The sequence below is a fragment of the Chiloscyllium plagiosum genome, chromosome 3, assembly GCF_004010195.1.
Source record: "Chiloscyllium plagiosum isolate BGI_BamShark_2017 chromosome 3, ASM401019v2, whole genome shotgun sequence".
In the NCBI taxonomy this organism is placed as follows: domain Eukaryota; kingdom Metazoa; phylum Chordata; class Chondrichthyes; order Orectolobiformes; family Hemiscylliidae; genus Chiloscyllium; species Chiloscyllium plagiosum.
This window is the reverse complement of record NC_057712.1, coordinates 36,514,175-36,538,927: the sequence shown is the minus strand read 5'-3', so window position 1 is coordinate 36,538,927 and position 24,753 is coordinate 36,514,175. Positions and strand designations below refer to the sequence as shown.

Genomic DNA, 24,753 nt, shown 5'->3' with positions numbered 1-24,753 from the left:
AAAAGGGTCTTGAATATGGGCGGCACGGTGGCACAGTGGTTAGCACTGCTGCCTCACAGCGCCAGAGACCCGGGTTCAATTCCCGCCTCAGGTGACTGACTGTGTGGAGTTTGCACGTTCTCCCCGTGTCTGCGTGGGTTTCCTCCGGGTGCTCCGGTTTCCTCCCACAGTCACAAAGATGTGCGGGTCAGGTGAATTGGCCATGCTAAATTGCCCGTAGTGTTAGGTAAGGGGTAAATGTAAGGGTATGGGTGGGTTACGCTTCGGCGGGTCGGTGTGGACTTGTTGGGCCGAAGGGCCTGTTTCCACACTGTAATGTAATCTAAAAAAAAAATCTAAAAAAAAATTACAACCCCCCAAAAAAGAATTGAATGTCAATGGACTAAGTGGCAATTTTAGGTGGACACAAGACTGTTATGGCCTGTGGCATGTGCCTGATATGGTTTTAGTGTGCACACAAAATTTGATTCACTCCATGTGCTATCAAGAAACGGTTGGATGCACTGGATACTGCAAAGGTCATGGGCCCTGATAAATTCCAGCAATAGCACTGAAATCCTGTGCTCCAAAACTTGTTGCATCCGTAGCCAAGTTGTTCCAGAACAGCTACCAAACTAGCATCTACCTGACCCTGTAGCGATTTGCTGCAGGAATATCTTATACACCACAAACAGAACAAATCCAGCCTAGCTAATTATCACCCCAGTAGTCTACTCTCAATCATCAGCCAGCTGATGAAAGATGTCATCAGCAGTGCTATCGAACAGCACTTACTTAGCAATAACCTGCTCACTGATGCCCAGTTTGGGTTCCATTGGGGCTACTCAGATCCTGACCTCATTACAGACTTGGTCCAAATATTAACAAAAGTGCTGATTTCCAGGAGGTGAGGCGAGAGTGATGGCCCTTGACGTCAAAGTTGCATTTGAAAGAATGTGGCATCAAGGAGCCTTAACAAAACTGGCGTGAATGGAAATCAGAGGTAAAACTTTCTGCTAGCTGGAATTATACTTGGTACATACGAAGATGGTTCTGGTTGTTGAAGATCAGTCAGCTCAGCTCCAGGATATCTCTGTAGGAGTTCCCCAACATCATGTCCCAGGCCCAATCCATCTATTGTTGCTTCATCAATGGCCTTCCCTCTAACATAAGGTCATAAGTGAGGATGTTTGTCAATGATAACACAATGTTCCACATCATTCGCAGCTCCTCAAATACTGAAGCAGTCCATTCTCAAATGCAACAAAAGCTGGACAATATCCAGGCTCTGGGCTGACAAATGGCAAGTACATATCATATACATCTCACATATGCCCAGCAGTGGCCATTTCTAACCATTGCCCCATGATATTCAATTGTATCACCATCACTGAATCTCCCACTATCAACATCTTTTGGGGTTGCCAATGACCAGAAACTGAACTGAACTAGCCATATTAATGTTGTTGCTACCAGAACAGGTCAAAGGCTAGAAATCTTGCAGCAAGTAGCTCACTTTATGCCACTCCAAAGCCTGTCCATCATCCAGAAAATACAAGTCAGGAGTATGATGGCATACTCTACACTTGCTTGGATGAGTGCAGCTCCAACAACACTCGAGGAGTTTGACACCATCCAGAACAAAGCTTGCTTTATTGGCACCAAAACCACAACAATTCCATTCATACACCACTGACACTATATTGCAATGCTGTGCTCCATCTGCAAGATGCCCTGCATAAATTCACGAAGGCTTTATCAGCACCTTCCAGACTGATGTCCAGTAGCACCTAGAAGGGCAAGGATTTCAGATAGGAGGGAAAAGCACCATATGCAAGTTCTCTTCCAAGCTACTCACCATCCTGAGCTTGAAAGAAATCGCCATTCCTTCAGTGAGTCAAAATTCTGGATATTTCTCCCTAACAGCAATGTGGGTGCACCTACACCAAACAGACAGCAGCTGTTCAAGGAAGCAGCTCACCACCATTGTCTCAAGGGCAACAAGGGATAGACAATAAATGCTGGCTTAGTCAGCAACACCAGATCCTGAGAGTAAACTTGTAAAAAAAGCACATCAAGTGCTACTTTGGATTTTTCAGCAACTGTTTATTGTCTGATTTTCCAGTTTTAGGATGATTTAAAAGATTTGCAGACGATCATCAATTTGCTGTATATTCACCATCAGCAGCCTCAGTCATCACCTAATGTGGCTAAGCAAATGTATTTTTTTCTTTCATTAGTATCTGGAGGAGGAATATCGTAAAGGGGCTCAGGAAGATGATCCAATGCCACCTGTACAGCCGTATCATTATGGGTCTCATTATTCAAACAGTGGAACAGTCTTGCACTTCCTAGTTAGGATGCCACCATTCACCAAAATGTTCCTGGCTTACCAGGGTAAGATCTAATAAACCAACGAGTAGTTGCTGCTCATCTTAAATTCTGCCATATAGAATTAAGATGGAAACAGCAACATCCAGTCCAGTAACATCCAGTCCAGTAACATATTAGCATTTGAAAACTTTGTAAATATTATTATATAAATTAGAAATATGTATCCTGTACTTCAAAGGTGTTAATGAGAGAATTAACTGATACTGTCTTCCTCAACTATATAACAATTTAGGTTTCAAAAGAACGTGTATCTACTTTCACTTTTTCTGTTGGAGCTCTATGTTATTAAAGGAGTTTTATTATTTAAAGTCCAAAGTTTTGAGCAATTTGAAGTATTAAGTCACCAAAATAATGTCAGTAAAAAGAAAGAATTACAAGTAAAGTAATTTGAGATTTTAAATGAACGATTATGGAAAATCCTAAGTCTGTTCAGTCCTAGAGTTAAATTTGTAATAGTTTCTGAAGTGTGTATAGTTCATAAGTGTAAAGTAATACATTTTAATAGAAAGAATAAGGGGACACAATGAAGTAAATAGCATAATATAAAAGGATGAACATATGAACATAAGAACTAGGAGCAGGAGTAGGTCATTTGGCCCTTCAAGCCCGCTCTGCCATTCAATATGATCATGGCTGATCTTTTTGGGGCCTCGGCTCCACCTATCTAACCTCTCACTATAACCCTTAATTCCTTTACTGTTCAAAAAAGTATCTAGCTTAGCTACAAAAACATTCAATGATGAAGCCACAACTACTTCACTGGGCAGGGAATTCCACAGATTCACAACCCTCTGGGTGAAGAAGTTCCTTCTCAATTCGGTCCTAAATCTGCTCCCCCTAATTTTAAGACTATGCCCTGTTGTCTTAGTTTCACCCAGCAGTGAAAACATCCTCTCTATTTGTATCTTATCAATTCCCTTCATAATTTTATGTGTTTCTATAAGATTCCCCCTCATTCTCCTAAATTCCAATGAATATAATCCCAGTCTAGTCAGTCTCTCCTCGTAAGCCAACCTTCCCAACTTCGGAATCAACCCATTCTTTGCTTCCTGTTAGTTAACCAATCCTCTATCCATGCTCATCCATTACCCGTAACACCATGCATCTTTATCTTATGCAACAGCCTTTTCTGTGGCACTTTATTAAATGCCTTTTGGAAATCTAGATAGACCACATCTTCTGGGTCCCCGTTGTCCATTGTCCTCGTAATGTCTTCATAGAATTCCAGTAGATTAGTTAAGCATGACCTGCCTTTCATGAGTCAAGATTAGAGTGGTGCTGGAAAAGCACAGCCGGTCAGGCAGCATCCAAAGAACAGGAAAATCGACGTTTCGGGCGAAAGCCCTTCATCAGGAATGAGGCAGGTGCCTCCAGGGTGGAGAGATGAAAGGAGGGGTGTGGTGCTGGGGAGAAGGTAGCTAAGAGTGCAGTAGGTGGATGGAGGTGGGGATGAAGGTGATTGGTCGAAGAGGAGGGTGGAGGGGATAGGTGGGAAGAAAGATTGGCAGGTAGGACAGGTCATGAAGACGGTGCTGAGCTGGAAGGTTGTAACTAGGGTAAGGTGGGGGATGGGGAAATGAGGAAACTGGTGAAATCCACATTGATGCCCTGGGATTGAAGTGTTCCGAGGCGGAAGATGAGGCGTTCTTCCTCCAGGTGTCGGGTGGTGAGGGAGTGGCGGTGAAGGAGGCCCAGGACCTGCCTGTCCTTGGCAGAGTGGGAAGGGGAGTTGAAATGTTCGGCCACGGGGCGGTGGAGTTGATTGGTGCGGGTGTCCCGGAGATGTTCCCTAAAGCTCTCTGCGCGAAGGTGTCCAGTATCCCCAATGTAAAGGAGACCGCATTGGGAACAATGGATACAATAAATGACATTGGTAGATGTGCAGATGAAGTTTTGATGGATGTGGAGGGCTCCTTTGGGGCCTTAGAAGGAGGTGAGGGGGGAGGTGTGGGCGCAGGTATTGCAATTCCAGTGATTGCAGGGGAAGGTGCCAGGAGGAGAGGGTGAGTTGTTGGGGGGGTGCGTGGACCTGACATGGTAGTCACAGAGGGAACGGTCTTTGCGGAAAGCGGGTGGGGAGGGAAATATATCCCTGTTGGTGGGGTCCATTTGTAGGTGGTGGAAATGTCGGCGGATGATGTGGTTTATGCAGAGGTTGGTGGAGTGGAAGGTGAGGACCGGGGGGGGTTCTGTCCTTGTTGCAGTTGGAGGGGTGGGACGTGGATGAGATGTGTTGGAGGGTATCTTCAACCACGTAGGAAGGGAAATTATGGTCTTTAAAGAAGGATGCCATCTGTGTTCTGCGATGGAACTGGTCCTCCTGGGACCAGATACGGTGGAGGTATTGGCCTTTCATGAACCCATGCTGTGTCTGCCCAACAGGACAATTTCTATCTCAATGTCTTGCTCTTTCTTCCTTGATAATAGATGCAGAAACAACAACACAAATGCACTCACATAAACAAAGCTATCAAGATGACAGGACAATATGAGAAGGCTGATTTTAAAAAATGGCATGGGATCCTTGGCTTTAGTAGTAGAGGAATAAAGTGGAAAATCATTGCCTAGGCCTCATCTTAAGTATTTTCATGAAATTTCTGGGCATGAAAATCAAGCCTGCATTACAGTTCAGTACTGAGAAAGTATTGCACTGTTGGAGGTGTCATCTTTCAAATTAGTCATTAAACAGACCCCATCTATCTATTGGGTAGATGCAAAAGATCCCACGGCACCATTTCAGTGAAGATTAGGAAAGTTATCCTAGCTCTTCTGGCCAATGTTTATTCCTCAACCAACATCTGAAGAACATAAACAGAAGTTGTTGGGTGAACTCAGGAGGTCTGACAGCATCTGTGGAGAGAATGTACAGTTAACATCCTTCTTCAGGACGGGTCCGGTTTCCTCCCACAATTCAAAGATGTGCAGTTCAGATGAATTGGCCATGTTAAATTACCCATAGGTGCATTAGTCAGTGGGAAATGGGGTCAGGGTGGGTTACTCTCTTCGGAGGGTCGGTGTGGACTGGTTGGGCAGAAGGGCCTGTTTCCACACTCAAGGGAATCTAATCTAATCTAAAAATATGTGGTCATTATCACATTTTGTGGGATGCAAATTAGCTTCTGTGTTTCCTACATTACAACAATGTTTCCTCTTTAAAGTTGCTTATTGTCTGTAAAGCATTTTAAGATATCTAGTGCTCATAAGACATTCTATATAAAATATAAGCCCTTTCTCTATAGTAGTAATCCTGAATTGTGTTCTGTATTTAGATCAAAGTTTTGATATCCCAGATCGAACATTTCACTCTATGAATACTACCTGGCGCCTGTCCTCATATGAATCTATGACTGATGTGAAAGAGCTCATTCCAGAATTCTTTTATCTTCCAGAGTTCTTGGTCAATAGAGAAGGTAAATGGTATAAATGTAGTCATGATTTGGAGATGCTGGTGTTGGACTGGGGTGTACAAAGTTAAAAATCACACAACACCAGGTTATAGTCCAACAAGTTTAATTGGAAGCACACTAGCTTTTGGAGCGACACTCCTTCACCTGAGGACAATCACCTGATGAAGGAGCGTCGCTCCGAAAGCTAGTGTGCTTCCAATTCAACCCGTTAGAGTATAACCTGGTGTTGTGTGATTTTTAACTTGGTATAAATGGATATTTCATAACAAGCCTATTAGGATCTACAAGCCAAATTACATATGCAAATATCAGAAACCAAATTTATGTCTTGGACAAAAATGTACTCATGGTCAGGAAAATCTTGCATGTTTCTATCATCATTCATGGTGATGATATGCTGTGATGAATATATAAGTGCAAAATAAATAATGAAATAACATGAGGTCCTACTATGAAGTATTAGTCACAGATGTACAGCATGGAAACAGACCTTTCTATCCAACTTGTCCATGCCACCAGATATCCTAACCTAATCTAGTCCCGTTTGCCAACACTTGGCCCATATCCCTCTAAACCCTTATTCATATACCCATTCAGATACCTTTTAAATGTTATAATTGTACCAGCCTCCACCACTTTCTCTGGCAGCTCATTCCATACATGCGCCACCTGTTGTGTGAAAACGTTGCTCCTTAGGTCCCTTTTAAATTTTTCCCCTCTCACCCTAAACCTATATCCTCTAGTTCTGAACTCACTCACCCTGGCGAAATGACCTTGTCTATTTATCATAAAAACGCACCTCATGATTTTATAAACTTCTGTAACATCACCTCTCCGCCTCCGATACTCCATGGAAAACAGCCCCAGCCTATTCAACCTCTGCCTGTAGCTCAAATCCTCCAAACCCTGGCAACATCCTTGTAAATCTTTTCTGAGCCCTTTCAAGTTTCACAATATCCTTCCTATAGGAAGAAGTCCAAAAGTGGCCTAACCACCTAACCAATGTCCTGTACAGCCATAACATGATCTCCCAACTTCTATACTCAATACTCTGACCAATAAGGCAAAGCATACCAAATGTGTTCTTCACTATCTTATCTACCTGCGACTCCAGTTTCAAGGAACTATGAACCTGCACTCCAAGGTCTCTTTATTCAGCAACATTGCCCAGGACTTCCCAATAAGTGTATAATTCCTGCTCTGATTTGCTTTTCCAAAATGCAGCACCTCACATTATCTAAATTAAAATCCATCTGCCAGTTCTCGGCCCATTAACCCATCTAAATTAACCCATCTAATCAAGATCCCATTGTACTCTGAGGTAACTGTCTTTGTTGTCCACAACACCTCCAATTTTGTTGTTATCTGCAAACTTACATCCAAATCATTTGTATAAATGATGAAAAGCAGTGGACTCAGCACCAATCCTTGTGACACACCAGTCCCATTTTCTAGCTGTCCCTTTATCTGCGAACATCTGCCCCAATCAGCTTTTGAAAGTTCCTGCCTAATACTGTCAAAATTAACCTTCCTCCAATTTAGAACTTCAACTTTTAGATCCAGTCTATCCTTTTCCATCACTATTTTAAAACTGATAGAATTATGGTCGCTGGCCCCAAAGTGCGCCCCCACTACACCTGTCACCTGCCCTGCCTTATTTCCCAAGTTTTGCACTTCTCTAATAGGTACATCCCCATATTGAATCAGAAAATATTTTTGTACACATTTAACAAATTCCTCTCCACCTAAACCCTTAATACTATGGCAGTCCCAGTCCATGTTTGCAAAGTTAACATTCCCTATCATAACCACCCTATTATTCTTAGATAACTGAAATCTCCTTACAAATTTGTTTCTCAATTTCCTGCTGACCATGAGGGGGTCTACAATGCAAACCCAATGAAGTGATCATCCCTTTCTTATTTCTCAGTTCCACCCAAATGTCTTCCCTGGATTATTCCCAGGAATATCCTCCCTAAGTACAGCAGTAATGCTATCCCCTATGAAAAAAAAACGCTCCCCCTCCTCTCTTGCCACCCCCTGCCCCTTTTTATCCTTCTTATAGCATTTGTGTTCTGGAACGTGAAGCTGCCAGCCCTGTCCATCCCTGAGTCATATCTCTGTAATTGCAATGATATCCCAGTCCCATGCTCCTAACCATGCCCTGAGTTCATCTGTTAGGCCTCTTGCATTGAAATAAATGCAGTTTAATTTATCAGTCCTACTTTGTTCTCTGCTTTGATCCTGCCTGCCCTGACTGTTTGACTTGCTCCTTTTCCCAACTGTACCAGTCTCAGATTGATCTCTTTCCTCACTATTTCCATTTGAGAACATTCTGCACCCTCTCCAAGATATACTTGATCCTGGCATCAGCGAGGCAATGCACCATTCTGATTTTTCGCTGCTGGCTGCAGAAACGTCTGTCTGTGCCTCTAACTAGAGAGTCCCCTATCACAATCATTTGCTTGGAACCTGAAGTACCCTTCATTACATTAGAGCCATTCTCAGTGCCATAAACGTGGCTGTTTGTGCAACGTTCCCCTGAGAATCCATCACACCCTACATTTTCCAAATCAGCATACTTGTTTGAAATGGGGATTGCCACAGGAGACTCCTGCACTACCTTCCTATCCCTCCTACCTTTCCTGGAGTTAACCTATTTACCTGACTGTATCTGCGGCTTTTCGTCTTTTCTATAATTGCCATCCGTCACACTCCCTAGCTCTTGTAAATGCCTCATTGCCTCCAACTGCCGCTCTAACTGATCCATGCGATATGATATGATTCGCAACCAAACACGCTTCCTGCAGACATTATCATCAGTAATATGGAAACTCTCCCTAAACTCCCACACCTCCCACATCACTCTACTAAACGACATCTTTGCTCCTTCACAATCTGTAGACTCAGAAAATAGTACCGTCATGTTGCTCTTTTAAAAAAAAAAGTGCTCCAGGCTAACTTAGTACTTATGGCTTATATTTTTAAAACTTAATTAAGACACAGATCTCAATAAAACATTTAATCAAGAAAGAATGTACTCTACTCATGACTGTAGACTTATAGCAAGGTTACTCATTAAAAACTGTGTATTTATCTGGTCTTGTTCTGTGAGCTACTTCAATAAAGTACTTTGAAATGTGGTGAGCAAGAGAATGCAGTACAACAAGGGAAGAATTCTTGTTCAGGACTTCTACAAGAATGGGAGACAACTGGATCTGTTGAGCAACTGATGACTGTTTTTAAGAAATAGTTTAGAAAATAAAAGTATGGTGGTGGGTATGTTCAAGAGTTTCTAGGAGCATGACACACAGTCATGGGCTCCATCAAAAAGCACGTTGACCTAGACCCAATATAATGAACAACCAGAACCGGCAACCGGAAGCAGCAGAAACTGAACCTAATACATTCCAGAAGAGACAGAACAGCAGAGCTTTACAGGAGGCTCCAAAGCACTGAAGATGTCACCTTGGCAGGGGACAAAATGTCTGCAAATTAACTTTCCAGCTTGGCAAAACATAGCCACAACCTTGATAAGTGGCATCCGAGCTACAAATCTTTACACAAACCTTGAATAAGTGGATATGCAGCTGAAGTGCTATAACCTACAAGGTCAGAGGCAGGAAAGTGGGATTAGGTTGGATTGTTATTTCTCTACAGCTCAGATATGGTGACTTAGTAGCTGTAAATTTCTATGGTTCTGTGATTTTCAATGCTATAGGCAAAAGTAACTGAAGTTTTGTTTTGAGTGCATGGCAAGTAACATTGCTATTTACTGTCATATGATCTATGATATGCAATAAATCCCATTGGCCCACATCCATGCTCTCTGACTTACACTGGCTTCCAGTCCAATATACCTCTATTTCAAAGTTCTTATCCTTGTTTTCAAATTTACTCCTCTATCTGTGCAAATTCCAACAGCCTTACAGATCCCTACTTTTCCAATTCCGGTGTTTGCACATGTCCAATTTCCTTCCCTCTACCTTGGGAAGTCATTCCTTCAACTTCATCCTCAGGTTCTGGAATTATTTTCCTAAACGCCACTTCTCTCCACCTTTTAAGCCATTCCTTAAAACAGTTATCTTAGATCAATTTTGGTCACCTGTTCTACCATCTCTGTATATTCAGTACATTAATTTGTTTGATTACTCCCCTGAGAGTCACTTTGGAATATTTTACTATTTTAATATGCGATATAAATGCCATGTCAAAGGAATTTAGTTAGCCTTTAAGTTGATGACTAGACAATGTGTTGCAATGATAATTAAATCATGCTATTCTTAATTCTTGTAAACTTTGCAGCCTATAAATTTATTAAATCTATTTAGTGTGGTAATATTTTGTTTTCCCAATAGATCTTTATGCTGTTCATCAATGAATCACAGTATGGCATATGTAGTTATCTAGGCTCTGTTTTCAGGTTTTGACTTTGGGATGCGGCAGAATGGAGAAAGAGTAAATCATGTTAACCTTCCACCTTGGGCTCGCAATGACCCCCGGCTGTACATTCTAATTCATCGCCAAGCCTTGGAATCGGAGCATGTTTCCCAAACAATTTGCAATTGGATTGATTTGGTGTTTGGAAACAAACAAAAGGGCAGAGCTGCTGTTCATGCTATCAATGTCTTTCATCCTGCAGTAAGTCGACACTCCTTTCAACTTTCAAATCATTATGAACGAATTATCAAATACAAAGTGAGCTAAATGTTTTCTGAGCATTTGTCCCAAATTCCCCTAGTTATTTCATTGTATTTAAAATAGTTTGAAGTATAATTTATGCAGCAAAATACATTAAAATGACACATTAAACACTGAAATTGAAAAGATACCACATTTTAAAATGTTATATGAAGGGTTGATTGAAGCACTTCAAAGGCTTTTAAGCAATTTTGTTTGATTTAAGAACTTTCCAAGGTGCATCTCATGATGAGGCCAATGGCATGAAATTAGCATCTCCTCTTTCTGGATTTGCATTATCGATGCACCATAACACAATATTGCTCTATTTAATTTGAAGATGTTTGGTTTTATTTGGGTTAGAAGTAAACTATTATGTTCTTTACTTAGGAATGGTGTACATTTTTATGGAAAAATATTTTGTATGCTAAGAGCTGAGTACAATTTTCCCCATTTAATATTTTGCACAGTATTTTCCAAATGGGTAGACAGATGACTGCTGTTTATCTATAACAATGCTTCTTCCTCTCAGTCATCTTCAATATTTCACGTCGCAGTGAACTAATATGAAGAATGGTGAATTTTAACTTAAAATTACTCAAATATTACTGTTGTATTTGTTGCATGCATGTTATGGAGCAAGGAATTGGAATAACTGGGTAGCTCTTTCAAAGAGCTAACAGACGTTCTGGATTTGAATGGTTGTATAATAATATGGTGTGAGATGATGGTGTGATTTATCTTGTTTCGATTTATTACTTGAACATATTGTTGTTTTCTTGGTAACTAATGTGATATTTGTACTGATAATGGGCAATTATGACTTGTGAATTGGACAAATGTTAATCCACGATTATATTGATTAATCAAGATAATATATCTATAGATCTGTGATTACTACTGAGAAAAACTGTTGCAACTGGGACTTTTAAGGATAATTTTGGTTGGAGAGAGGGAAATAGATTTACTGAAATTCAAACAGAAAATGCTGTGAATATTCAGCATGTCAGGTACAGTCTGTGGATAGTGAAAGTTATTGGATTGAATTGTCTCAGTTGGGTTGCAATCCCAGTGTCAATCACATCTCAGCTACCGATATTTGACCGTGGTGAGACTTTCACCATTACTCCATTCCTGTAATCAGCAAATTAAAAGGCCACTTCTGGAAGCAATGTCCGTTCAAGGAAGATGGGAAGACCAGGCACCTGGCTAAAGGTATTGTATGCAGCTTTGCAAAATATTTTATAATAGAAAAATGAGTCTCGTCACACTGTCTGGCCATAACTGTAGATAGAAACCCCTCCACAGACTGCCTCGTTGCCACAACTGTGGTCGTCATGTTTGAGCAAGTCTGTGCTGGGGTAAGTGGCAAAGACGTTAGTCTTTGGGCACTGGGTTGACATCAGAAAAATCCCAGTGATGCCATCACCTTTCCTCCAAATGACACATTACATGGTATTGATTTGGCCCTACTTATAGCAAGATTGTCCAGAGTTAGAAATGTTTCATGTGGGCAATCTGAAGCTCTATAAATTTGCTCATAGTATCTTTTCCTAACCTGCCTCCACAAGCCTGTGAAAATTTGGCACAATGGTTTTGGGTCAATGGTGTTTCCATTTCCGGCCAGTTTCTATTACAATGATTGGAGATCTCTGCTGTCCCTTGTGATGATGCTGTGGCTTTAAGAGGTTATTTTGTCCTGCTTGTTTTGAAAGACCAGATTTAAGATAGGGGGTGTGAAGGTGGCTAGTGAAGACCTATAAGTAAACAGCTTGGGAGGCCTTAAGTTTTTTTTTAAAAGTTGAAACAATAGAAGCAGCCTGGATGGGTGTGTCCATCCCCCTCAAACCAGGATTTCTAATATTCTTTGTAAATTTTTTAGGCCTAGGTTTAGGCAGTTGCTGTTGGAGTCCCAACAGGGCAGAAGCTACTGGAGTTTTGAAGAAGTCAAACCTATCTCTTCTCTACCAACCCCCTCGCGGTTACAGCTATAGTTTGTCTGTGCTGCTGGGATACCTATGAGACAAATCTATTTTTCTGAATTTGCCTTTTTGCCAAGAGGTGTGTTTATGGGATGTTACTACAGTCAGTTCTGATATAATACAATAATTCCATTCTTGTGCAATCTCATGTTATAAGAAAATCGCATAATAGCAGCACCATTTAAACTAATGGGGTCAGAATTGCTTGTAGCCAATATAGGTAAGGAAAGTTTGTGTTTTACAAATAATGGTCTAAATTCTTCAATTGTGTTAAAGCCAATTCACATTGACGAAACACAATGGAACAGTTAATTAGTAATAGTTACTGAATCTATTATTCAGTTAATTTTTCCGATAGAGTTGTTATTCTAAATTTTCTGTTTTGTCGTATTTTTAACTATAATGTTTAAATAAATGGTGTTTTGTTTAACATCAAGTAGTTTGGCTAATCAAATTGTCTCTGGAACACAGCACATTACATTTGCCTTTAAAATAAGAGGAAGTTAGGGTCTAAGCTACCTCCTCAAAATATTTTGAAGGAGTCTGGTCTGGTCCATAACACCCTGAATACACCTCAGTGTTAAACAATATCTTAAGATCATGCTGCACCCTCACTGGTGGCTGGTGGCTGGAGATGGGCCTTCCTGATGACCATACTGCCAGCTGTACATGAGATTGCACTGATACACAATCTATCAAAAACATAATAAATTGGAGCAGTTAAGTATATAATAAAGTACATTGTCTTTAGTTGCATCATAATGGCATGCTCTTCATGGAACGGATCTTTATTTTAAGACCAATAAATATAGAAATAAATATGTTAATTGATTTTATAATTGATTCATATTTTATAATAGACATACTTTGGTATGGATGTATCGGCTGTTGAAGACCCAGTTCAAAGACGAGCCCTGGAGACTATGATCAAGACCTATGGGCAGACCCCTCGGCAGCTCTTCACAACTATTCATCCCAGCAGACATGGGCCAAGACTCTCAATGGAGGGGGAGCTGCCAGCAGCTATGGGTCTCCTCGTGCAGTTTGCTTTCAGAGAGAGCAGAGAGCAAGCCAAGGAAGTTGTCTACCCGGTATAAAGTCTTGTCTGTTCTGTTCTAAGTGGTGCTTCTGTTTTCAAATTTAGAAGCTGGTCTTTCCCTGCCTGTCAGTTTTACATGTTGTATGTATCAGTAACTACTCTGACTTTCACTAGAAAGTGCAGCTCATCTGTTTTAAACAAAAAAAATTGCAACCTGTCTTCTAATTTTTGGTGAACCTGAGTATTTTCTGAATTTTTTTTGCTTTCTCAATTGCACTTTTGCTAGGTTTCTTTTAGGTTGGTCATATACTTTTATTTAATGTGAACAAACAAATATCAGTTGATACATAGATATTTTGCTCTTCAAGGTGAAGAATTTCCTTTGTTTAAAACCCTGACAAAATTTAAGCAGCTAATTGTCAACAATATAGTTTTCAGGTTTGGTGATTACTAATATCGTAGCATTGTTAACCATAAATGAAAGTCTGTTTTGGGTGAAAATGCTTTGAGATCTGCAGGAATTGATCCATTGTTTATTCTAATGTGTGACCTCTTGTTTCAGAGTCCCCTGCCATGGATTCAAGGACTGAAATGGGGCGAGTATGTGGGATCTCCCAGTGCACCAGATCCTGTAGTTTGCTTCTGTCAACCCCATGGGGAACAGTTTGGATCGCTATTAGCATTGCCAACCAGGGCCATTTGTGGTCTATCAAAGAAATTTTGCCTTATGATGATATACAGTAAGGAGCAAGGTATAGAATGGATTTATAGCATTTCTTCTCTGCATACTCTGCATAATTATTTCAGGAATTCATAATCAGCAGAAAAGTACGTCATTCAACCAAAGGCGCTAAGTGGTCTAGACTTGGGTTTATGCACCACCTCAAGCTGCCTCCAACCTTTTCATCATCCAACAGTATCACCATGCCGTTCTTATCCTTTCTTGCTCTTGTGTTTATCTACTATCCCTTTAAATGCATTTGGCTATTTGCAACAACTACTCTATATGGTAGTGAGTTCCACTTTAAAACTGCAGTTATATTCCTAGCTACTCTTGAAATGATCATCCATCCCTAATCTTGATTTCCCCCACCTTGCCATTGTAAGTACATCTCTCCGTATGTAGCCTATCAAACTCCTTTCATAATATTAAATACCTTTATCAGGTTATCCCCTCCCCACTTACAAAAAACTCTTTTATATGAAAATGGGCCTCTATCTTTGGTTTTTCCTGATAGTTGTGCTTTCTCAGGCCTGATATCTTGTTTATTTCCACCTTAATTTTAGGTGTTCGGAGTATGCACAGTACAGATATCCAGTGGTCTGCCATTTTGAGTTGGGGTTATGATGATAACATGCTAAGACTGAAAAGCAAACAAAGTGAGCCCCCCATCAACTTCATTCAGTGCTCTCCCTTACACCAGGTATGAAGTATATTCCATAAATTAAGCCCTTATTTTCTTAGTTTTTAAAATTTATTTTCAGTCAGAAACTTCTTTCCTCATTTCTGCTTTTTAATCAACCTTGGTTAAAAATAAGGAAAAAATACACGTGTAACAGAAAATGGATACCTTTAATGATAACATATACCAAGTTTATATAGGGAAGAACTTTTTTTTTAAACTAGTACAAATTGCTTACCTCTTACCTGTCCACTGAAAGTATTTACAGCAATGACTTCTCTTCATGTACCCATATCACTATCTTCAGAATCATCATCTTGCCCAACATCAGGTTGTTCCCTTGCAACATCATACATACTTAAGAATATTATTCTAAACCTTAATAAATCACTGGTTAAGACCTCAGCCATATACTTTTCAGGGAACACACTTTAGGAAGGATGTCCAGATCTTGGAGAGGATTTACCAGAATTATCCAGAGATGAGGGCTAAGTTATAGCTTTATGTGTGCCTTGAATTACATGGAAATTAGGAACTTTATTGCTTTTGACATGGAAACACCAAAGCCAATTAGAGTCAACTTGCCAACCAATCAGTACTCTTTTTCTCCTGTAGTTTTAAATAATTGTGGCAGAAATTTAGCACTCCTGTTTTTGTCTTAATGAGTGCAATACAAAAACCTTCGGCAACATGTCTCTCTCTTCAGCAATATTCAAGTTCAATATGTGGACAACTTAGACCAAGGGTTATTCTCCTTGGAGCGGAAAAGGTTAAAAGAGGGAGCTAGTAGAAGTTGCAAATTAATCATGATAGAATAAAGAGGAAGAAACTGTTTTCATTGGCAGAAAGGTTGCTTAACAGAAAAACTCAGGTTTAACATAATTCATAAAAAGAAGCTTTGGTAAGATAAAGAACCATTTTTCTGCTCTAAAGCATTGTTCAGAAGGGTAATGAAAGCAAATCAATAATTTCAAAGAGAGTCACATATAGTTAGAAAAAAAATGCGGGCTTATGGATAAAGAGTAGAGCATGGGATCCAATGGATAGAATGTTCAGGTAGCCAACACAGGGTTTACAGGCCAAATAGCCCTTTGTGTTGTCATCCTGTGTTGTATCTTGATTATGCCAAACGTTAGCTCTGCAGTAACTAACCACTCTACTTACATGGTTTTTCACAGTCATTGTAAATCTATCTAATAATTTCACAACATGCTGAACAAAAGACAGATGGGCATATAGATGTAAATCTCTTTTATTTTACAAAAGTTTATAATCAGGTTATATTTTAAGAGAAATATCTTAGGATTACAGTCTCCTGTTGAATCTGATTGTAAGTAGTCTGTTTGATGGCTCCTTTTCAGGTTACAAGTTGTGCATGGGTGCCTGACAGTTGTCAGCTCTTTACTGGCAGTAAATCTGGAGTGGTTATTGCATACTCGAACAGATTTACCAGCAGTATGGTATGTGTACAAAATACTATGTGTCTGTGTTAACTTTATATGCCTGTAATTATTAGAGAGATTTCTTACTGTTCTACTTAATGTTATTCAGCTATTTGAAAATTTGACCTAAAAAGTTTTGCTTTCTTTTGGGATTTTATTAAAATCAGAATACCATTAGGCATGGTTGTGTTGCCATCACGTTTACTTAAGTCTTAGGTTTTGAAGAGGTTAAAAACATTCTTTAATTTCTCCCCTCTTCAGTCTTGTGAATCCCAAACAATCCTTCCATACCCCTTAGCCTTCCTACACTGTTACTGTACAAGGCTTGATCCTCTCTTAGATGAGTCTGCCTCCATAAGCAACTTCTGAGGGGCCCATCTAAACTCTCACCACCTACTTGCTTACAGGCAACCATCTAACTACCCTAATCTACTCTCTTCCTAACTTTCCCACTCAGCCTATCTCCTTCCCAACTTATTCCAGTTACTCTAGACCTTTTGGACTTTGCCAGTGGATCAACTATCACTGCTTTTCTCCCCATCTCGCTTTTGAAAGTTATTCATTCATGAACAAAAATCTTGCAATCTATGAGTTTCATGTGGATGATTACATCAACATCATGGACTTGATTTAAAAAAAACCTAGCTGAGGGGTAATAACACCATCTTCCGAGCTAAAACACCCTTTGTCTTTCCCATTTTTCCTCATCCAGACTGCTGAAATAGTGACATGGCTCTTATCACCAAATCTCACTGTGGTCTGTTCCATTAGTCCTCCAGCACATTGCCCTCCTTTGAACATTCTGCTTTATTTCACTCCTTCACCTCTCATATAAAGATCGGTTCTTTTTCACACTCGAGTGCCATGCTAATTTTCTCATCCAAAGTGATTTCAACCCATCTTGATCATTATCCTCCAGTACTCCATGAATCTCTCAATCCATGTGAACTCTCAAACCCCAATTCATGTCAACCTATTGGCCTTGCCATCTCATGTACATTCCTGATGAGCTTATGCTTGACACGTCAACTCTCCTGCTCCTCGGATGCTGCCTGACCAGCTGTGCTTTTCCATCTCGTGTAGCCTTGTTGTTTCCATTGTATCAATCACATGTGAAGTCACCCCTAATCAGTTTCTTATATAGCACTCCACCTGCATCCCACTTCATCCACCTTCTGCATCAGTCCCTGAAAATCTGTTTCTATCTTTTCAAAACGCTAATTGTCTGGCCGATAGACCCTCATTCAGCATAACATTCAGCAGTCCCAGATGCAGGCTATAACTGTGCCACATGAGCCCTTCTCCACTGTTGTAGAATTTGCACTAAATTATCTACAACTGATCCCACTTTCCAGCCCATAGCCTTGAATGTTATGATACGTCAAGTGTTGATCCATGTACTTTTTAAAGGTTATGAGGATTCTTGCACCTACTGCCCTCCCAGAGAGTGCATTCCAGATTCCCACCAAGCTCTGTGTGAAAAGCTTTTCCTCAAATCCCTCTAAACCTCCAACCCTTCCTTCTTTAGAATTTTGCTCCCTTGTTATTGACCCTTCAACTGAAAGGAATAGCTCTTCCTAACCACCTGTCCATGCCCTTCATAGTCTTATACACATCAATCAGGTCTCCCATCCACCTTCCCTACTCTGAAGTAAACAATCCAAGCCGATCCAGCCTTCCTTCATAGCTAAAAAGCTCCATCGAAGGCAACATCCTGGTGAATTTCCTCTGCATTCCCTCGAGTGCAATCACATCCTTCCAACAGAAAGTCAACTAGAACTGCACACAGTACTCCATCTGTGGCCTAGGCCCAAGTCTTGTCCAGCTCCAACATTGGCTCCCTGCTATTATAATCTATGCCATGACTGATAAAGGCAAGTGTTCCATATGCTGCCTTACTCATCCTGTTAACCTGTCCACTAGCTTCAGGGATCCATGGACAAGCACCCAAGATCCCTCTGTTCCTTTTGAGCTTCCTAGTGTCCTGCCATTCGTTGAGGACCCCCTTGTCACTTCTTCCAAAGTGCGTCACTAATGCTTTTCAGGGTTAAATTCCATCTGCCCATGTGACTGACACATTTATCTCTTCTTGTAATCTAAGGCCTTCTTCCTTAGTATTAAAAACTCAGCCAGTCTTTGTATCATCTGCAAATGCACTTACAGTCCCTGGTCCACCAAACACACATGGGCACATGCATGCGCACACATTCTCAGATATCTATTGATCTCTGTGTCACTGGATACTGGCCTCCAGTCAAACAAACAGCCTTCAATACCAGCCTATCTCCAACTACTAAGCCAATTTTGGATCCCTAAAGTGCTTTTTACCTTATCAGTCTCCCATGTGGAGCCTTGTCAAACACCTTGCTGAAATCCAAATTAACTACATCAACAGTACTACCCTCATATACCTTCTCAAAAAATTCAATCAAATTTGTTCGGCATGACCTCCCTTTGACAAAACCATGCCGACTATCCCTAATCAAATCTTGCCTCTGCAATTGGAGATAGTTTTTTTTATTAGATTAGATTAGATTCCCTACAGTGTGAAAATAGGCCCTTCGGCCCAACAAATCCACGCCAACCCTCCAAAGAGTAACCCACCCCCCTCTGACTTATGCATCTAACAACTATGGACAATTTAGCATGGCAAATTCACCTGACCTGCACATCTTTGGAATGTGGGAGGAAACCAGAGTACCCGGAGGAAACTCCGGGCAGACACTGGGAGAATGAGCAAACTCCACACAGTCGCCCAAGGCTGGAATCAAACCTGGCACCCTGGTGCTGTGAGGCAGCAGTGCTCACCATTGTGCCACCGTGCCTCTCCAGTAATTTCCCTATGACTGATATGTACTCACTAGTCTTAATTTCCTGGTTTATCCCTACTACCCTTCTTGAAAGGTGGAATCATATTAGCTGTTTTCAAGTCCTCTGACGTGTCCCTTATGGCCAGAGAGGAATTAAAAATTTGAATCAAAGACCCTATAATTGCCTCCTTGCCTCCCACAGTAGTTCTCCTCTTGCTCCTGCAAGGTTAGCTCTGGCATATCATCATCTGCTTCCATCCATGTCCTGCCCCTTGATAACATTTTTGAAAATATGTTATCAGTTCCACATTATACTCTGACAATACCAAATCTGCCTTAATGCTACTTTCTTGACCTCTACTGCCCCTAATATTGTCATACAGCTTATGCAGTACTGAATAAATAGAAATTTCCTTAAATTAACTATTGGAATGACCAAAACCTTTGTCTCTGACCCCACCACAAACTCTGTTCCCTTTCCCTGACAAGTGATTGGAGCTGAATCAGACTGTTCACAATTTGGTGTCATATTTTACCATGAGATAAGCTTTCAAGCACACCTCTGCTACATATCATAGAAGCCCTACACTATGGAAACAGCCCCTTCGCCCCACCAAGTCCACACTATTACCATCATTTCCATGTCCAACACATCACCTGACTTTACATCTGCCTCAGTTCAACTGCTGCTGAAACTCTTATCCATGCCTTTGTTACTGCCAGACCTGCTGATTTCAATGAAATCCGAGATTGGCTACGAGGTGGGAGTCTCTCAACTGAAGTAATCCAAAAACTCTGCAACTCATGCCTTAACTCAGACTAAATCCTTTTCTCTCCATGTGTTCACTAACTAACCCTATCTCCCTTTTGAAATTTTGAAATGCTCATCCATGATTTTTAAATAGCAAGTGGTTGGCCATTGAGAAATTTCTGTAATTGTTTCCAGCCTGACATCCTTCCCACAATATCTGCACCTCTCTAAACCAGGGCTGTTGAGCATTCTCAATTTAAATTGCTCCATCATTGGTGACTGCATCTTCAGTTGCTCAGGTCCCCAAGCTCAGGAATGTCTTCCTGCATATCTCCAGTTCCACCTCAGTCCTTAAGACTTAATTTCTGTTCATCTGCCCTTAAATCTCTTCTATGGCTTGTTGTATCTTGTTATTACAACACTTACGTAAATCAGTTTGAAACAATTTATTACTGTAAAGGTCCTGCATAAATACAAGCTGGTATTGGATCAGAGAATTGTGTGTTCCAGCCATGCTCCAAAACTTCATGTATTCTAGGTGACACTATCACTGCAGTACAGAGGAAATGCTGCACTGTCAGAGATGCTGTCTTTCAGGTCTGACAATAAATCAAGAGCCCTTTTTGGGTCTTTAAGATCCCATCGTAATATTCAAAGAAGAATGGGGAGCTTTCCAGGTGTTTTGGCTAATTTATCCCTCAAATGAAAACAGAGAGAGTGATTATCTGGTAGGCAGTTTGAACTATTGAAACTGTCTGTGCATTTCCTATATTAAAAGAGTGATTGTGTTTCTTAAGTATGTCATTGACTGTAATGCCTTATGAGATGCCTAGAGGCTATGTAATATGATGTGAAAGATTTCTCCCATGTGTTTCTTTTCTGTATTGTGTTTGCTGTGTCGTGATTAACAGAAGTGCAGGAAAGTATATATTTAAGTGTGAGATAATGCACTGATAACTCATTTTGTTTCCATTCTTTAGTCTTCAGAAATTGAAGTGGAAACAAAAGTCCACTTATTCGGGCACACTGATGAAGTAACCAGTCTGTGTGTCTGCAAACCGTACAGTATTCTAATCAGTGTCAGCAAGGATGGGACCTGCATTATATGGGATTTGAACAGGTATGAATACATCCTTTAAACTGCTCGACCACCTGTTTAAGTATTTGATGTAGAAACTTCTGTAACAACAAGTGAAAGAGAGAATGAAGAAAATCTTTTACTCTGGTCGTGGTGAATCTTTAACATTTTCTAGCCCAGAAGTTGTGAATCTCAGTTTTTGAGTATATTTAAAGTAGAGTTTGATAAATGTTTCATCATTAATGACATAAAGGCTTATAGGAATATTTTGGGTAAAGGGAATTGAAGTATTCTATCAGCCATGAACGGGTGCAGATTCAATGACGTCTCAGTGGCCTATTTCTGTCTCAGTGAATGACAAATCAGTGCTTGTGCACAGGAGGGAAAGGGGAGAGGAGGTGGAGGAGGAGGAAAGGGAGGGGTGAAGTTTGGGAAGAGGAAAGATTCACTGGGAGGAGAGATTGTCATAGTCATCTCCTAGTTTACAAATGATAAGAGATAAGATAGGAAGCGAAGAAAGAATGAAGAGTTCTGCTGGGTGATTCTATGTTGAAATTCCATCTTCGCTGGGGACATTGCTGGGTTACAGCTTCATCAAGGCAGAGGAATTGTTGCATTTGTGGCAAAAGGAGGTTCCTGATGTAACATGTTTCATTCTATGAAATGACTTTACCACAGCAGATGGGATTCCTATGTAGCTGAAATGTGTTGCTGGAACAGCGCAGCAGGTCAGGCAGCATCCAGGGAACAGGAGAATCGACATTTCGGGCATAAGCCCTTCTTCAGGTTCTGAAACGTGGATTCTCCTGTTCCCTGGATGCTGCCTGACCTGCTGCGCTGTTCCAGCAACACATTTCAGCTCTGATCTGCAGACCTCACTTTCTCCTCAGGGATTCCTATGTATGAAGACTTGTGCTTTTCTTAGGTTCGGAGCAGTGGCTTAATCTTCTTTCACTGAAGGTTGATGTATTGGGATCCAGGACCAAAGTGATCGCTAGATCCTGTATCACCAGAAATTATAGTCACAAAATATGTATTTAGCCTAATCCCACTTTACAGTTGTTGTTTGTAATTTACAACAGTTCAGATGCAGTACTTATCCAAATAATTTTAGATCCATTGAGGGCTTCTTACCTCTACCCCCTTTCAGACAGAGTGTACTAGACTTTCACCCCCTCTGAGTAAACAAAATCTCCTCTAATCCTTCTCCCAATTACTTTAAGTGTTTGCATCTTGGTTATTGTCACTGCTGTTAAAAATAGGCCCTCCCTATCTAGACTGCTTATAATTTTACAAACCTTGTTCAAATTTCACCTCAATCTCTCCTGTTTGAAAGCAAAGCACTCCAGCGTATCAAGTGTTTCCTCACAGCTAACATTCTTCATTCGTGACAACATTTTGTAAAGTTTTGTAAGTTATTTGTGCTTTTACATCCTTATAAATTATTCAATGAGTGTATTATAACATGTTAAGTTGGCTAACAGGTAGGGATACTTCATCGTGACTCTAATGCAAGACTTAACAATGTCGACTTTTATAACTTTTTTGAAGATAGTGAATTGTAAAGTGGTTTACAGCTGTTGAGAACTTCTGTCTGTGCTTTCTTTATCCTATAGGTTGTGCTATGTTCAAAGTCTAACAGGACATAAAAGTCCAGTGACCGCAGTTTCTGCGAGTGAGACAACAGGTGATAGTGCAACAGTTTGTGATTCCGGTAAGCAGAAACATATTCTTCTAAACTGGTGAGATTGTGGATACTTGTTATTTTTGACAGAGAATGCAATGTGAACTATATTCCCACGCTATCGTTGGCTCATGTTAGACAGTTGTAGAAGGTTCGATAGGTTGTGTAGGTGTGATTCTCCATTCTGACATCTTTCCCTTCTCTCTAGTGACAAATCTCAAACTATAAGAATGATTGCCATTTTTAAAATGGCAATGTTATAATGATGATGTGACAGTGGCACATTGGGATAGTTCAAAGGTAGCATTACTCTGAAACTGGCTGTTAAAAAGGAACAGAAGATTCCTTAAATAAATATGAAATAAAATACAGAATAAAGCCAAAGGAAAAATTATTAACCACCCCTTTGTTGAATTCTTTGTTTTCTCCCAGTATCCACTTTAGCTTTTGAGTCTTTTAATATCAGTGAACGCATCAGTTTGTCCTCTGTAACATGGGTTACCTTAAAAAATAATTCAATTGTACATTCTTTTTCCTCCAGTTGGTGGTGGTAGTGACCTGAGGCTATGGACAGTAAATGGAGATCTCAGTGGCCATGTACATTGCCGAGAAATAATCTGCTCAGTAGCTTTTTCCAATCAACCTGAAGGTGTATCTGTCAATGTTATTGCTGGAGGGCTAGAAAATGGCGTTGTAAGGTCAGTAATATACTTCTGTATTTAAGCTATAGCTGTCTATATTTGTGTATCAATTCCTAGCTTGAAGTAGAATGTCTAGGCTTAGGCACAAACAATTAGTTTAATAAAAACTGAAAGTATAACTTGTTCCTTCTAAGTGAATATTATAAGAGTCCTAAAGCACGGAGTCTAGCACTTTGGCCCAAACTGGTCCATGCCAAACAAAATGTCCATCTACACTAACCCCATTTCTCTTCACTTGGCCCATATCTTTCTAATCCTTATCTATCCATATATTCATATATTCTATAACACATCTGTAATATTTGAATAATCAAATCTCTAACCGTCAAGTATTTACCACCCCTTCATGAAAATAAGGATAGTGTGTTTGTTTTGTAAATAGAGCTTTAATTATCTCCATACTTTGATTAAGTATTCTCCTAGGTTCTAGTGTTGATCTAACTGAAAAGTACATTTTGTCTTTGCTCCATGTGTGGAACGCAGAAGTATTTAACTATGAAAGCACCCAAAAATATAGAGTCATAGAGATGTACAGCATGGAAACAGACCCTTTGGTCCAAACCGTCCATTCGGACCAGATATCCCAACCCAATCTAGTCTCACCTGCCAGCGCCCAGCCCATATCCCTCCAAACCTTTCCTTTTCATATACCTATTCAAATGCCTCTTAAATGTTGCAACTGTACCAGCCTCCACCACTTCCTCTGGCAGCTCATTCCATACATGTACCACCCTCTGTGTGAAAATGTTGCCTCTTAGGTCTCTTTTATATCTTTCCCCTCTCACCCTAAACCTATGCCCTCTAGTTCTGGACTCCCCAACCCCAGGGAAAAGACTTTGCCTATTTACCTTATCCATGCCCTTCATAATTTTGTAAACCTCTATAAGGTCACCCCTCAGCCTCTGACGCTCCAGGGAAAACAGCCCTAGCCTATTCAACCTCTCCCAATAGCTCAAATTCTCCAACCCTGGCAACAACACAACTTTTCTGAACCCTTTCAAATTTCACGACACCTTTCCGATAGGAAGGAGACCAGAATTATACGCAATATTCCAAAAGTGGCCTAACCAATGTCCTGTACAGTCACAACATGACCTCCCAACTCCTGTACTCAATACTCTGACCAATAAAGGAAAGCGTACTAAACACCACCTTCACTATCCTATCTACCTACGACTCAAATTTCAAGGAGCTATGAACCTGCACTCCAAGGTCTCTTTGTTCAGCAACACTCCCTAGGACACTAGCATTATGGGCGGCACGGTGGCACAGTGGTTAGCACTGCTGCCTCACAGCGCCAGAGACCCGGGTTCAATTCCTGCCTCCGGCGACTGACTGACGTTCTCCCCATGTCTTCGTGGGTTTCCTCCGGGTGCTCCGGTTTCCTCCCACAGTCCAAAGAT

At 40.6% G+C, this 24,753-nt stretch overlaps 1 protein-coding gene across 2 annotated transcripts in view; it reads left to right on the top strand.

Moving 5' to 3' along the window:
• The window catches only part of lyst (lysosomal trafficking regulator), a 357,679-nt gene that overhangs the window by 321,070 nt on the left and 11,856 nt on the right, over nucleotides 1-24,753 (top strand). For both annotated transcript variants that reach the window (XM_043680023.1, XM_043680014.1), the window contains 10 exons: nucleotides 2,220-2,376; nucleotides 5,643-5,783; nucleotides 10,204-10,421; nucleotides 13,303-13,533; nucleotides 14,044-14,233; nucleotides 14,769-14,905; nucleotides 16,246-16,344; nucleotides 20,868-21,007; nucleotides 22,582-22,679; nucleotides 23,191-23,347. In XM_043680023.1, coding sequence (XP_043535958.1) covers nucleotides 2,220-2,376; nucleotides 5,643-5,783; nucleotides 10,204-10,421; nucleotides 13,303-13,533; nucleotides 14,044-14,233; nucleotides 14,769-14,905; nucleotides 16,246-16,344; nucleotides 20,868-21,007; nucleotides 22,582-22,679; nucleotides 23,191-23,347 — 1,568 coding nt within the window. The remainder of the gene's footprint in view (nucleotides 1-2,219; nucleotides 2,377-5,642; nucleotides 5,784-10,203; nucleotides 10,422-13,302; nucleotides 13,534-14,043; nucleotides 14,234-14,768; nucleotides 14,906-16,245; nucleotides 16,345-20,867; nucleotides 21,008-22,581; nucleotides 22,680-23,190; nucleotides 23,348-24,753) is intronic.